At 48.8% G+C, this 15,043-nt stretch overlaps 1 protein-coding gene across 1 annotated transcript; it reads left to right on the top strand.

The window, feature by feature from the left end:
• Positions 1–963: 963 nt before the first annotated feature.
• On the top strand, positions 964–12,923 carry GRPEL2 (GrpE like 2, mitochondrial). Its single transcript, XM_027682656.1, has 4 exons — positions 964–1,100; positions 5,948–6,116; positions 7,434–7,515; positions 8,772–12,923. Exons 1-4 carry the CDS (start codon positions 1,033–1,035, stop codon positions 9,125–9,127), a joined length of 675 nt encoding a protein of 224 aa, XP_027538457.1. The 5' UTR covers positions 964–1,032; the 3' UTR covers positions 9,128–12,923.
• The last annotated feature ends 2,120 nt before the right edge of the window (positions 12,924–15,043 follow it).

Below are 15,043 nucleotides of genomic sequence, written 5' to 3'. Positions count from 1 at the left end.
TAAAAACGCTGGCACTGGCCTGCTGGTTCCTCTGGCTGAGGGAGCGTGGCAGGAAAGCTACTCCTGCTCACAGGGAAACGGGCCAGGGTGGGTCTGGGGTGGGTTCAGCACTCCTGCGGCAGCTTGGATGGGAGGTTGGGGGAATCTTGCACACAGGATTAGTGATTGCTGTTAGCTCAGAACCCTGTGCTCAGCTGCCTGCTACCACAGCCTATGAAAGCATACCAGAGAATCTCAGAGTGATTTGGGCTGGAAGATACCTTGAAGACCATCTCGTTCCACCTCTGCCATGGGCAGGGACACCTTCCACTAGACCAGGTTGCTCCACGCCCTGTCCAACCTGGCCTTGAACACTTCCAGGGATGGGGCAGCCACGGCTTCTCTGGGCAACCTGTACCAGGGCCTCACCACCCTCACAGGGAAGAATTTCTTCCCACTATCCCATCCATCCCTGCTCTCTCAGTAGGAAGCTGTTCCCCCCGTCCTGTCACTCCAGACCCTTATAAAAAGATCTCCCCCCCCATCGTTCATGCTGGCCCCCCATGGGGCAGCTCCCAGTTGTGAGGCAGCTTTGGCCAAGGCTTTGGGGTTTGCTTTATCTTTATTCACCAGCAAATAAGGACCACTCGCTGTCTCCTCCACCTCAGCTCGGCCTGGTCTCACCGAGCCTCTCGCAGTCCTTTACTGAAGAGGTGAAACCTGTCCCATTATCACCCCTTACACCGCGCAGCCGTGGCGGGAGCCGTGTGTCCGGGGGGACCGGAGCTGTGTCCGGAGCCGAGCCCCGGGCTGCCGAAGCCGTGTGTCCGGAGCTGTGTCCAGAGGGACAAGTCTTGTATGCCCTAATACCCCTCCCGGCGTCCCGGAGCAGCATGTCCGGGGCCGGGCGGGGCATTCCCCGCACTCCGACCCCGTCCGGCCGAGGCACCGCCCGCCGCTCCCCGCGGGGCCCTGTGGGATCTGTAGTTGTCGGCGGCGCCGGCGCATCGCTGCCTCCTCATCCCTCCATCCCGCCCGGCGCTCTGCGGGGCCATGGCCGCCCGCTCCCTGCGGCGCTTCGGGACCCTCCTGCCGGTCTGCGGCTCGGCGAGGCAGGGCAGGTACGTGGGGCGGAGTGGGACGGGCTGGGGGGGACCCGAGGGGTCCCGCTCCCGTGGAGGGCTCGGGGCGAGACGTGGCAGCGCCGCGGGGCCGGGCCCGGGCGGGCGCCGCGCCGGAGGCGGGAGCGGACCCGGACCCAGACCCGGACCCGGATCTGGATCCGGACCTGGACCCGCATCCGCACCTGAACCCGCACCCGGACCCCGCCGCTCGAGCATCATCCCCCGGGAGGTCCCCGCATCACCGCCCGGCCCCGCACGCTGTCGACCCCCGGCTACTCAGCAGGGCCTGGAGTAAAATTAGACTCCAATAACCGAGTTCTTTCCTGGAAAAATATGGCTTTTTGAGTAAAAAAATTTAATTTTTAAGGAAGAGGGTTTCCGTGCTCGGTGAGTCACGTTGTGTGGTGGTTTCCTGCCACTGCGCGTGGTTTCTGTGTCTCGCCCATCTGAACCATTTATTCATGAACTACATGTTTAATGCACTCTCTGGTTTTTATTTTTAGTGGTGAGGCAGCACCCGTGCTATCAACGTGTTTTGGGTGGTCATAGGAAGAGAATTTATTTAATTGTGTCAATACTTAGGCAGAAAAACAGTGCCCGGTCATGTTTTTGGACATCATGGTATATGGCTTATTAGAGGGAAATCCATAAAGGTGCTTTGAGTATTTGGGTGAAATGTGGACAGGCAAAAAGGAAGAAAGTCAAAATGCTTATTAGATTTTTTTTCTCCAGAAAAGAAACACCACCAAAAGACCATTTAAATGCAATAAAATAATTCTGCAGCATGTAATAGAAGTAAATGTGTTTGGGGCTAAATGGAAAGATGTGTGTCAGGAAATTCTTCCTCTTTCATGTTCCGTCATATGTGTGAAAACTGCTTTGCCCCTCCTAAAATGTGCACTGAGTGTGAAATAGGTGACTGATGGAGCTCAGCAGGCTTCTGTTGTGGAGGATCCTGGGATGTGCTGTCGGTGTGAAGCATCTCTTTGTACACAGAATTCTTTGTGGCCCTGCCTGGGTCACTCCCAATGGGAACAGCTCCATGAGCAAGGCAGGGGTGGAGGGGCCCAGGCTCCCAACCTGGGACTCCTTGCCCTGGACTGGCTTAGTCTGGCTTAGGGAGCCTCCTGCCCAATTTACAGCCATCCTGTGTGGATGTGCACTGACAAGCTTGTTCTCCAGCTTCATTGAAGAAGAATCCACATAGTGTTATAGAATCAGAGAATATCCTGAGTTGTAAGGGACCCACAGGGATCATTGAGTCCAACTCCTGGCTCTGCAGGGGACACCCCAACAATCCCACTATGTACCTGAGAGCATTGCCCAAACACTCTTTGAGCTCTGTCAGCCTTGGGGCCATGGCCACTGCCCTGGGGAGCCTGTTCAGTGCCCAGCCTCTCTCTGGGGGAAGAACCTTTTCCTGATATCCAACCTAACCCTCTCCTGACACAGCTCCAGCTGTTCCCTGGGGTCCTGTCACTGGTCACAGAGAGCAGAGATAGGTGAGGAAGCTGCAGACCCTGGTGAGGTCTCCCCTCAGTCTCCTCCAACTGAACAAACCAAGTGCCCTCAGTCACTCCTCATATTGCCCCTCCAGACCCTTCACCATCTTCATGTCCCTCCTTTGGACGCTCTCTAACAGCTTTAGATCTTTCTTCCCTTGTGGGGCCCAAAACTGCCCCCAGGACTCTGAGGCCACCGCAGTGCAGAGCAGAGCAGGACAATCCCTGCTTGACTGGGTTAATCTCTGGTATCACTCCCTGATGAAACAGAGCAAAGGAATTGGGAGTAATTAGATTTCCTTCCAAAGCAAGCTCATCAGAGAAGAAACACTGATGCAGATGATTCTGTGTGTCTCAGCAGTTGTGTGCTTTGTCATGCTGATTTGGGAGGAGGAAGGAGTGTTTTAGGAGGGGGGGGGAAGGACCCTTGTGTTTAGAGGGAGCATGACAGTCACTTTGGGATGTTCCAGTATGGTGCCATCCTGCCTGTGCTCCAGAAAGAGGTGATACTATTGTATATCTGACCAGAGACCTGTTCTCATCATTTAAATTCTAATCTTTAGGGCCAAGTGGCTTAAACCATATGGCTGCAATCAACTTCTCTGCTACATCTGATCTGTTTGGATTTCTGTGACATCCCTTTGTAAATCTTTTGGTATCACCAGCTTACTTGTGTAACCCCTTCACACGCCCTGAGACTTACACGTGTCTGTCACTTAAGGATGTGTCAACTTCCTCCCGTGGGATTTCTGCCTACTTTTAGGGCAGCTGTGATCAAGACAGTGTTTAGGAGATGGAGCAGAGTCAGTGGACAGGCTGTAAATAGCACTTGCCCTTTTCTCTGGAGTATTTTTTTTCATCCTGAAGGAAGAAGTAAATTGAGTGACATTTTCAGTCCTCCATAAGAATCCTTCCTAAGAACTCCCTTTGGAGCCAGTCTGTGGTTCTGGTTTCTTGCCTACAACTTTTAAGGCAGGCTCATCTGAGCAGCATGTGATACCCGGGGCATGTCCCTGCACGGGGGAGTGTTCTCTAAGTTGGTTTCACAGGCTGGAGAGAGGAGTCCATGCAGGGAGCTCCCTGCTCCACGTAGGCAAGTCCCTGGAGCTGAGGCACCGGCTCATCCATGCCCCTCTCCTCCTACGCTCCGAAACACACCCATTCCTGTAGAGTAACTCCTTTACGGAAGAAAATGTCTCACTAACCTTTGCTTCTGGGGTGCAAAAGAGTTAACTGAGTTGCACAGCCTATTTTTAAGACACCAGAGTCTAGTCTGTGAGAGGCCCAGCGAGATTTCTCAGCTGCATTTCAGGTTGCTTGGTTCATCTGTGGCATGGCTGATTTCCTTCCCTGCAGCTCTTTAAATGAAATGTGAGACGATAAAGGACAAAGCTTGTAGTTGGTGCTTAGCGTGGACACACCTTTATGTGCAAAGAAAGCTTCACAGATTGATTTTTAAGGCTTGGTGAAGGGGGTCCTGCTCTCTCCTCCCCTCCAGTCTAGTCTACTTTCTATAAATTTGAGAAAGTGCTGTGTTAATCAGTCAACAAAGTTGACAAGCATTTTAAAAATCATTCAAGATGGGGTCTTGTGCCCCAAACAGATCTATCTGCAGTCAGGGATAAAATGTGGGGGTTTTTTCCTGTGTTAGCATTCCTGGAGCCCACAATAGCTGGGCAGCTTTTTGAAAGGAGCCCAGGGACAGCCCCTCACCTGGTTCTTTAAAGATTAGTCTGAGGAAGGTCCTATCCTAGAGCAAGTGTAAGTAGCAGAAGCACCTTCAAACTTTTATTTGGCATGTAATTTGTTGAAAAGGAGTGAGTGGTTTAACATACAGATCATATTTTAAGTACCCACTTAATAAAAAATGCATATGCAAATGTCTTCAGGTGGGAAAAGGAAGTTTGTCATTAGTGTTGTGGGACTTTTAGCAACCTGGTGTTAAAGATTAAATGAGGGAGCATCTGGGCTGCTAAACACTGGGTGGTAGGAGGTGCTTGGTGGTCTTTGGGCAGATACAGATCTCTTGAATTGTGCTTTGGTCCTATAGATGAGCCAGTCTGAACCACCTGCCTGCCACCCAAAGGGGGACACCTCATCCGTTCCCCACATCTCACCAGGCTTCACGTGTTTGTCTCCTCTGGTATTGGCACTTGCACTCATGTATCTGATCTGTCAGCAAACCTATTCAGGGACACAGAGAGAAAAGTCTTTTTGTTTTGTAGGGTTAGTTTTCATCTGGTTTAACTCCCTGAAACTTAATTCTGCTCAACTCCAGTACTGGAATAAGAAGAGCAAACTTTAAGCTCAGCTGGACTGCTGAACAACACTGAGGTCTCTTGAGTGGTTTGAGAGACCCCAAAACAAACTGTGCACTTCTGTTACACCATACATGAGCAATATAGCCTTGCTAAAATGTAAAAAAGCTTAATGGAACAGGCCTGGTAATGTGAACTCAGCTGTATTGATTCTGGGACCTAACTTAGTGTCTCTGTGCAGTGTGGAATTGTGCTGTATAACCACAGGGCTTGGAGTCAGTGCCAGTGCAGAGATTTCTGGGCTCTGCTGAATTTCATGGACTAGATGTGCACTTAATGTTTGCAAAACATTGCATACAGGGGCTATAGGACATTGCATAAAGAGGATGTTGAAAGCCCTGCTGAGAGGAAGAGCCCAGGTGTTCCCAAAAAAGGAGACACCCTTGTAAAGTGTATACTGAAATGTTTCCTGAGTGGAGGTGGTTTGGCAATAAATTGTACTTTGTTCTGCAGACTCTTCCTGGTGTAAAGTGTGAGAGGGAGGCGTGGCTGAGGCTTTGGCCTCGTGCTGGCAGGAATGGGCCCTGTCTGGGTCAGTTTGTAAAAGCAAGTGTAGTAGGAGGCAGAAGAAACAGAATCAAGGAATCACAGAATCATAGGTTGAAGAAGATCAGAGAGGTGGTGGAGTCCCCATCCCTGGAGGTGTTCCAGGAATGACTGGATGTGGCACTCAGTGCTCTGGTCTGGTTGACAAGGTGGGGATCAGTCACAGGTTGGACTGGATGACCTTGGAGGTCTTTTCCAGCCTTAATGATTCTGTGATTCTGTGAAAATCTGACTCTTTTCAAGGTATGCCAGAAAAGTGGTGTACAGCCTCTGTAGTGCCATGTGAGTCTAAAATAAAAGAATTTAAAAACACCAGTCTCTTTGTGTTTCTGTGCTAATTGTCTGTATCTTCTGAAAAGAGCTAAAATTGTGTCTAGAATCCTATGTATCTTCTTTAAGAGAGCCTGTTTTTAGTACCAACACTAAACTAGAATTCTCAATGACCCTGATGATATTAACTTTCCTTCTTTGTCACTAGTTTGCATTTCAGAGGGTCCCCCTGTGTTTTCAGCACTGCAGCTCAGCAGAGAAGTACAGGAGATGAGTGTGGCCCAGAAGATCCCCATGACGAGCCCAAGCATCCCCTTTCTGACTGTGCCTTGGAGCACAAAGCCATCAAATTGGAAGAACAAGTCCGAGATTTGACTGTGAGTGTGGTGCTGGTGGCACCATGATGTCTTTGGTTCAGTCCCTTGACTTGGTCTGTCTTTCAGCCCTGGACTTCTCCATAAGTGCTGTAACACACTCAAACAGTGTTGCTGTGCTGTGACAGCCTTCAGAGCAGCTGTACTCTGAGTGTGAGAGGGGGAAACTCCAGTCTGCATTCCCCAAAAACACCATCTGTCAGTAGTACCAGCAGCAGGACACTGATAGCACGATCCCGGCAGTCAAAGCTGTGTGTTGGAGCTGGTCTGGTCAGTTCTTTCACAGCATTGTACAGAGCCAGTGGCAGTACTTTTGTGCTGATCAGGATCATGTATTGTCATAGAACCACAGAATATCCTGAGTTGGAAAGGACCCACAGGAATCATCCAAGTCCCAATCCTGGCACTGGACACCCCAACAATCCCACCATGTGCCTGAGAGCGTTGTCCAAACATTCCTTGAGCTCTGGCAGCCTTGGGGCCATGACCACTGCCCTGGGGAGACTGTTCAGTGCCCAACCACCCTCTGGGGGAAGAACCTTTTCCTAATATCCAACCTAACTCTGCCCTGACACAGCTCCAGCCGCTCCCTCAGGTCCTGTCGCAGGTCACACAGAGCAGAGATCGGAGCTGCCCCTCATGAGGAAGCTGCAAACCTTGGTGAGGTCTGACCTCGGTCTCCTCCAGCTGAACAAGCCAAGTGCCCTCAACTGCTCCTCACATGGCCCCTCTATACCCTTCACCATTTTCATGTCCCTCCTTTGGCTGCTCTCTAACAGCTTTGTGTCCCACTGGGTCCAGATTGTCCTAGAAGGAATGTCCTTTTCAGTGACCGTGATGTGAGGGAAATAGTAGGGATCACATTACATATTGAAGAACACATGTGACTAAGGAGGGAGTTAAATACTGCTTCACTGGGCAATTCTTGACATAATCACCCTGAGAATCCTGCACTGAGCGATAAATCATGTGGTCACCGATCTGTGGCTGAGACCATCAGCTGCCTGCTGGAGAAAAGGGTGTCTCAATAGCCACAGTGAGTCACAAAAAAAGCAGCAACCTGAGAGCTGGTGTTCAATTGAATTCAGTCATTCAGTGCCCAGAATACTTCTGGCCTTCGCCTGCATCTTTTGAGGTAGTTGCAGGTTTTGGTTAATCAGTAGAAGGACTTGGGTTTGCATGTTAGAAAAATGCAGGAGCCTGGCACAACCTTCTGACGTGAAGAGGGCTCTTTTTAAAGCATTTCTGAGGGGTTCACCACTGTCAGGAAATGGGGTTTACTTCCTTGTTTGATGTCTCCCCTTGCTGTTGTGGTTACAGGAGCGATACCGGAAAGCTTTGGCAGATTCCGAGAATGTCCGGAGGAGAACACAGAAGTTTGTGGAAGATGCCAAGCTCTTTGGTAAGCAAAAGAGCTGTGTTTACTGCAGTGGCCTGCCTGCCTGCCTGAGCATAAATTGCTGATCAACAGCTTTTCTCTCCCCCAGTCCTGCCCTCCTTTGTTCATTGTGAAGTCTGGCATGAGGTTTGGCCTGGGCTCTGGGTGTCTGGGCTTACTCGCTATTCTGTCTGTATGTCCAGCTGTGTCCTGTCTATCAGGTTTACCTCAGGGACTGTTTCGTGACTATTTAAAAAAAATAGGCCCAGTGCAGCTGAGTGTAGTTCTGCTGACTTGGTTGAAATGACAGGCTCGGCTGTATGCTGAGGATTGGCTCCAGCAGGGTGTATTTCATACTCAGCTGTGTCATCAGGTTGTGATCTCCTTTGCTATATTAACAGCCTCTTCCCTTCTGTTCTAGCTTTTAGGAGGTAGATCCTGCCTGGGACAACAGTTGTCAATCCCTGTATCAAATATTTAAAATTTCTAAAAGAAGTATTTTATTGTTGGTGAAATGAGCTGAATTTGTGGCTTTGGCAACAGAGGCAGGTGAAGGGGAAAAAGGTTCTGTTTAATCATTGGACTCTGTCAGGACCATCTCTGAGAACGAGAAACTGTTTTTCTCCATAATGCATGAATCTCACGGGGTTTATTGGTAGTTAACTCTAGTAGCCTTGAAATTAGAGCTGCTGTATTTTCTTACCTTCTACCTGTGGAGCTACAAAATGGCTGATGAGTTTGGGGATAATCAATGGGATAATTGATATTGAGAGGGGTTTTTTGAGCCACAGTGGTTTTAACTTATAAATAAAATTTGGGGTGTACTTTTGAATAGACATGTATTGTTCTTACTTCCCCACATTATGTTTGTTCCCCGTGGCATTTGTGTGAGCTGCTTGGCAAAACAGTGAAGTCAGTGGGACTGTATGAGAGGGTGTAGAGCAGAGTCCTAAATGACAAGTGTTAGTTGCAAAAAACTATTTGGAGTGAAATACTAATTTCCTGCTTTGTCAGGAATACCTGACATATAGATATCTATATGTTGATATGTATTGGTGTACATTTCCTGCATATGTCTTGATTTGGAGAGTCTTTAGATTACTATTAATGTTAAAGCTTTGGTTACAGAAGACACCGTCTGCTCTCACTAAATTAACAGTTCAAATCAATTAACAGCTTTAGAAATGCTTTCCAACTGCTGTGACTTTGTGTCTGTCATTGTAGCTCTGTATGTTCTGTAAACTGTCCTCCATTTACTTAGTGCTTCTTTGTGCCCGTAGGGATCCAGAGTTTCTGCAGGGACCTCGTGGAGGTAGCAGATATCTTGGAGAAGACTGCCGAGAGCGCCGCGGGAGAAGCGGAGCCCAGTAACCCAAACCCAGCCCTGAAGAAGATCTACGAAGGCCTCTCCCTCATAGAGGCCAAGTTGCAAAGTGTGTTTGCCAAGCACGGCCTTCAGAAGATGAACCCTGTTGGTGGCAGATATGACCCCTACGACCACGAGATCGTCTGCCACGTCCCGGCCGAGGGGATGCAGCCGGGCACGATCGCGCTGGTGACGCAGGACGGCTACAAACTCCACGGCCGCACCATCAGGCACGCGCTCGTCGGCGTGGCGGTGGAGTCACAGGAGTGACCTGGGCTCCCCCACTGCCATCTGGGACCTTCCTGAGCTGGGGACCACCCCCCAACACTCAGAGCTGCAGCTGCATGTATTTACTTATTTATTGAGCTAGGTTTGTATCGTATGATGGCTTCTTGATAGTGTGTGCGGTCATTTTGCCATTGATTCAAAGGTACTTGTGTATTTAATAATACTTTCTGGGGTCCGTGGAGTAGTAGTAGGAGTCCTGCTAATTGTCAGAAACGTGGCACTGTAGCCCCTTTCTCCTTTGCTCATTTCTCCATTAAGGTTTGTATGGGGAAGAGATATGGGAGAGAAAGGGAAATTCCCTGAGAGCTAAGGAATCTTGTCTCCTGGCTCCATCTCTGAGACAGACTCCTGCAGTGGCCTTCAGGGAAGTAACTTCTCTGCCTCGGTTTCCATAGCTATATTAAGGGACTATAATAATACTTACTGACCTACCTCACAGGGATGTGGTGAGGCTTTTCCTTTGTAAAGCACTCGGAAAAGTCCAAAGGGACGAGTGTTATTATCAGCTGGTTTTGGTGTCTTCCCTTGTCCCCAGGCCCCTTGGATGGGGATGAAGATGATCACTTGAAATGACATTTAGGGGCAGCTTTTTCTTATGTCGCTTCAGGAAAACAATCCTGAATTCATGGAATCTCTGTTGTACAACAGTTGAATAGAGATGAGTGTTTATAAAGAGAATTCTGTTGTTAGGTCAGATTAACGTGTTAGTATTTCTTCTCCAGGTAAAATTTCACCTTGCCTCCTTGCCCAAAAGTAAAACACAGAATAGTGATTTGTGGTGGGGGCAAAAAATTGTTCTCAAATCTCTTGTTCTCCAACCAAAATGTATATTTTAGAGGAGAGTAATTTCTCTTCCCTGATGGGTATTTGTGCAGCTTTCAAGCATGATAAACTATGTGCTCTTTGTTGCAGCTGCTGGCAAAATGGAGATGTGCCCTTAAGCAGGAAATCTGGACTGCTCTATTTCGTCAGCTCTACTGTAATGATCCTCAGATAACACTAACTTCCAGTTCCCATTCAGATTCTACTTTTGCGTGGTCACAGTAAATATTAAACCTTTTGGGTTTTGATGCGAGGAGGAAAATCTTCTCTGCTAAAAGTCTCAAGTGCCCTTGAACCAATTTTAGCAGCGGTGACAAGGAAGCAAGAGAAACAGAAGGCTGAGGAAGCGAAAGCTGACCTCGAGCTGTCCTCTTAGTTGGAGGCATGTTGTTGTCACAGCACGGCATATGTATTTCCCAGTGGCCTTATTGCCTGGGAGTCCATTTGTCTCAGCTGAAAGGATGCAGTCACTGAGGAAGATCAGAGTTTTAACCCTTTGCAGAGCAGCAAGCAGTCAAATGACAGAACAGATAAGCCAGCTACACAAAACCAGGAATGGTTGTTTTCAGGTTGTTTCTGCCTGATTTGTTAATTGCTGCCTTTTGACTTTTTGGAATTGGATCCATGGCCTGACAGATCCACTTCCAAAAATGCTTTATTTATAGTGGATGCCATCACTGGTTTGGAAGAAAGTTTGTTCTTCTCCCATTCTTTGCAGGCTTTGGTTGCAAAACCTTTTTGTGGTGGACTTCAAGATTACTGCAGCTATCAACAGTCTTTCGTCTGGGAGACTGTGTGCAGCTAGTGGGTTGTCATTCCAGAAATTTAAGGAAGATGCACATTTCTAACATGCTCCGTGCAACCTGTTTTAGTGCCAAGTGTGGAGTGACTTGGTAGTGGATACTTTTTGGAGTGTGGGTTTCTGCCTCTGCATAGTATGTTCTCAGGCTGGTACTTGAGATTTCAACCCTGAAACTGCTTCCTGGCAGCATTAGCTCACTTTGAACAAACTTCTTGTTTTATCACATTGTTGGGAATTTCAGAGATAAACAGAACTTCCTGTTCATTGTTTTGCTGGTCTCTGTGCTGACCAGGTCACCAGGGTACGCTGTTTCTCCAGAAAAGCATAGAAAAAATATGAAATGTGGCAACGCGAGTCTTGCTTTTCTCTCTCAAAACTGTCTCCAGCCTGTTCTGAGGAAACTCTGTCCTCAGCTGGAAGAAGCAATTGGGTTCTCTGCTGCCTCTTCAGCCTCTGCTAAATCAGCTGAGTCTTTTTGCAATATGAGGGGAGAGCTGGTTTTGAAAACTAACTTTGAATGTGAAACTTCAGTTATAAGGAACCAAACCAAACAAAGGCATTTTACACAACAGGTAGGTTTCAGTCATAGAAAGGCTGCAGCTTACCTGAGCCAGGTTTAAAAGTAGTGTGTGACCAGAAGTGATGGGATCCAAATCTTCCTTAAACTCATCCATGAAGCCACTTGACTCTGAAAGTGTTCTGCAGCTACTCTGTCCAACGTGGGACTGTTTGCAAATCCTGTCTGTCTCCTCAGCCAGTACCCATCCATTTTTGCCTTAAAGAAATATCCTAAAATGCACTCCAGACCTTCTGTCTGTACTAAGAGAGTATTGATTCAGCTTGTATATCTAAGATCCACTTTTCACCAAGGCACTGTTGTGTGGTGGAGCAGGAATCTGCGGGATCCAGTTCCTGTGCAGTCTTTCCCACCCTCACAGAAGCCCTGTTTAATTTTGGGCAAGCTGTTTTCCCAGTTGAACCTATGGAACTTCTACAGGATCCTGTCAGGCTTTTGTGATTCCCATGAAATGTACCCGTTGCTGAGAGACTCTTTCACAGATATTACCAAAGAGATAAATCCTGTAGCTGTTGTTGGTCCTAGTTTCTGCTTCCTTTGGATGGTGAAGTGAAAAAGAAATAACCAAACCCGGATTCCATCACAGAATCCAGACTTCCTAGGCAAAATTTGATTCTCTTGCCTTTCAAGCACACTTAATGATCTCTTCTGTCATGGATGAGATTGTGTAAGGGTGGGTGTAAGAATTTCTCCTCCGTAGGTCGTTGCTGCCTTGTCTGCCCTGTTTGTGTAACTCTTGCAGAGAGGAGATTGACGCATGAGCTGCTTCTCTCCAGTCACTTTATCCAATGACTGACTGTTTAATAAAACACAGGAGTACATTAGCAGGGAAGGAATATCAGAGGAGAGAAAGTGTCATGTTCTTCTTAGTAATTTCTGCTCAGTTTGCCCAGCCACGAAGAGCTGGAGCTGGGAATGCAGACTACTAGACAAGATGTGGTGGTGTGTGGACCTGCATTTCCACCCTTGGGAAGTGGGCAGCCACCCTGAATATGGGCATTTGCCACCTTCTGTGGGCTTGCCATGCCCTGTCAGCAGGACCTTTTTGAGTGGGTCCCCTGGACAAGTCTCCAGCGCCACTGTCATGATCGTGGCAGTGCCTCAACTGACCAGAAGCAGTGCAGAATGTGAATGTCGCTTTGTGAACCTTGACTTTCTCAGTGCTTCAGCAGCAGAGCTTCTGTTGAAAGAGCTGTGATCAGTCAATAGCTATTAGCAGTCCCTTAATTAAAAAAAAAAAGGTATTTAAGTTTTATATTGTGAATATTGTAGTATTTTTTTATTTTAAAACTTTAGGTGTTTTGATATTACTTGCAAAGTCAAATGAACAAAGCGTTGCTAATCTCCAAAAATCTAAATCCATTTAGTTGGTGGGAAACATGTAAATATTGTATTTTTTTTGGTGTGTATTTCTGTGCTCTTTTTTTTACCCAAAGGTTCTGGCTGTATGAAAGACAGAGACCGACACGTGGGAGAGGTGCAAGTAGTTGACAACAACATTTGAGTTAATGTTGGAAAGGGCTGATTTCCTTTAGATGTCCAGATACTGTCCATTTGCAAATAAAACAAAGGAATTGCAGTTGCTTCTCTTTCCTTTTTCCCTGTCCCAAACCGCTGCTATTTCCAACTCCAGCCATCTGGGACTCTGCATTGGAAGGTTTCTCTCTGTTCCTGATCCAGTTGTGATAAGGGCTGTGGTCCATGGCAGCACTTAGAATCATAGAATGGTTTGGGTTGGAAGGGACCTTAAAGATCATCTCCTTCCACCGCCCCACCATGTTCAGGGACACCTTCCACTATCCCAGGTTGCTCCAAGCCCTGTCCAACCTGGCCTTGGACACTTCCAGGGATGGGACAGCCACAGTTTCTCTGGGCAACCTGTGCCAGGGCCTCACCACCCTCACAACCAAGAATTTCTTTCCAATACCTAATCTGAGTCTACTCTCAGTTTGAAGCCATTACTCACTATAGTTCCCGATGAGGAGTCCCTCTCTGGGGGGATTTTTTGGAGAAAAGAAGGGGCTTTCTCTGTAGGGTGTGTTTGTAACAGATCTCATTCTCCCTTCCTGCATCCTCTGCAAAAATAGCTGGGCCTCAGTTCCTGGCTTTGCCTTGGAAGTTGGTGCCATGTGGGTGGGTCTTGTTCTCCCAGAGCTCTGAATGCCCCTGGGCACTTCTCACTAGTACAAAAGCATCTGCAAAAGACCATTTACAAATGGCCTTCATGAGGTGAGATCTATATTTCTGTGCCAGCAAGGTCAGATGTGATGCAGAGGTGATGTCCCATTATAGGGCCTTTTCTTCATTCTGCCTGAAATGCTCAGTGTTTTCCATGATGGCATTGCTTGGTGCAACCAGACTAGACCAGGAAATCCTGCTGCTGTATTAGGTAATTTCTGGCTCTGCTGGTTTTTGTCTGCAGCAACAGTGAGAGTTGGGAGTTCTCAAACCACAACCACTGCCATCTGCAGAAAAGCATCACAGCTTGTGAGCAAGGGGCAGAGCATTTTGCTTATGGCACAGTATTCCAGAACGCCTGCAAGCAGGGCATGGGCTGCCGTGAGAGGGAGGGGATTGGGAGCAGTGCTGACCCGGCTCCTTGGAGCCCTGCTGTGTGCACAGCAGATTTCTTGTCGCCCACAGCCATGGTGAAATCAGGTTGCTTAAGTAAGAGCTTGTTAAAACCTGAGGCATGCTGCAAAGATATTTGTGTGTTGTGTTTTAAGCTGCTTTGGGAACATCATCTCCCCATCCTGGTGGGTCAGTTCTGCCAGTTGTAATGACTCGGGTGAGCTGAGCAATGATAGTTTCTGTCTCTGCTCCCCCAAAATGTTCATGCCCGAGTTTCAGGGTTGTATGTGTTCCCCCATGTAGGAACTCTGAAGTGGTTCCTGGCTGGGGAAAAGAGGGGGCCCGTGCTTGTGTTGCGTTTTCCTGAGACAAAGTTCAGGCGATGTATTCTCAAACAAAATATTGTTCCTTAGTAGGGAGCCAGCTCTGGGCTACAGTAGGCTCTGGGTCTGTGATTACATGTCCAACCTGTTCTGGAGTTTTTGCTCAGCCTTTGCTATCCTTTGAAATCTGAGTAGCAGCAGGCTCCCGTGGGATCCCCTTGGCACAAGCTGCTTGCTGTCAGGCTCCTTGTTTTGCCCAGGGCAGAAAGTACAAGCAAAAGCTTGAAATGCCCTTGCTGATGCATGAGCCATGCAGGCTCCAGCCTGCTCCGGGTACTGAGCACTGTATGCGTCGTCCATGTGCAGATGGAGCACATGGAAAACGTGCTCTGGCAGCAGCGTGGCCTAAACGCTGCCCTATGGTGTATCCCCAGCACACCGGCATCAGGAGAGAGGTGGTGCCGGGGCAGCTCCTGGGCTTGGGCCCTCGATGGCGAGCGGGATGCTGCCGAGCATGCCGGAGCGTGGGGCAGGGAGGATGCTCGCCGTGGCTGTGCCGGGGGTTGTCCGTGTGCCACAACCAGCGGTTTGGGATGCGAGGGTCCTCTCTGCCCCTCAGTGCCGGTCTGCCGGGGGGATTAGTCATCCCAAGGCCCGCGGGGATGCCGTGCCCCGCATCCCCCCCTCCCCGGGCACACCGCCCGCCCCGCCTCCGCCGGCCGGGCCGGGCTCCGGGCTCCGGGCCGGGGCCGAGCTGTGCCCGGGCGGGCGGGGCTGGGCGGCGGCGGGGGGCGCGGGGGCCG

Source organism: Neopelma chrysocephalum, unplaced genomic scaffold, assembly GCF_003984885.1.
Source record: "Neopelma chrysocephalum unplaced genomic scaffold, ASM398488v2 Primary Assembly neopelma1_63, whole genome shotgun sequence".
NCBI lineage: Eukaryota > Metazoa > Chordata > Aves > Passeriformes > Pipridae > Neopelma > Neopelma chrysocephalum.
The sequence above is the reverse complement of the archived record's forward strand: the minus strand, read 5'-3'. Positions and strand labels throughout refer to the sequence as shown.

Bases quoted from the DNA above. Each gene is read 5' to 3' on its own strand.
- GRPEL2 (XM_027682656.1), top strand. From the start codon at position 1,033: ATGGCCGCCCGCTCCCTGCGGCGCTTCGGGACCCTCCTGCCGGTCTGC. The intron at 1,101-5,947 runs GTACGTGGGGCG...CTTTGTCACTAG, and splicing joins GGCTCGGCGAGGCAGGGCAG to TTTGCATTTCAGAGGGTCCC. The intron at 7,516-8,771 runs GTAAGCAAAAGA...TTGTGCCCGTAG, and splicing joins GGAAGATGCCAAGCTCTTTG to GGATCCAGAGTTTCTGCAGG.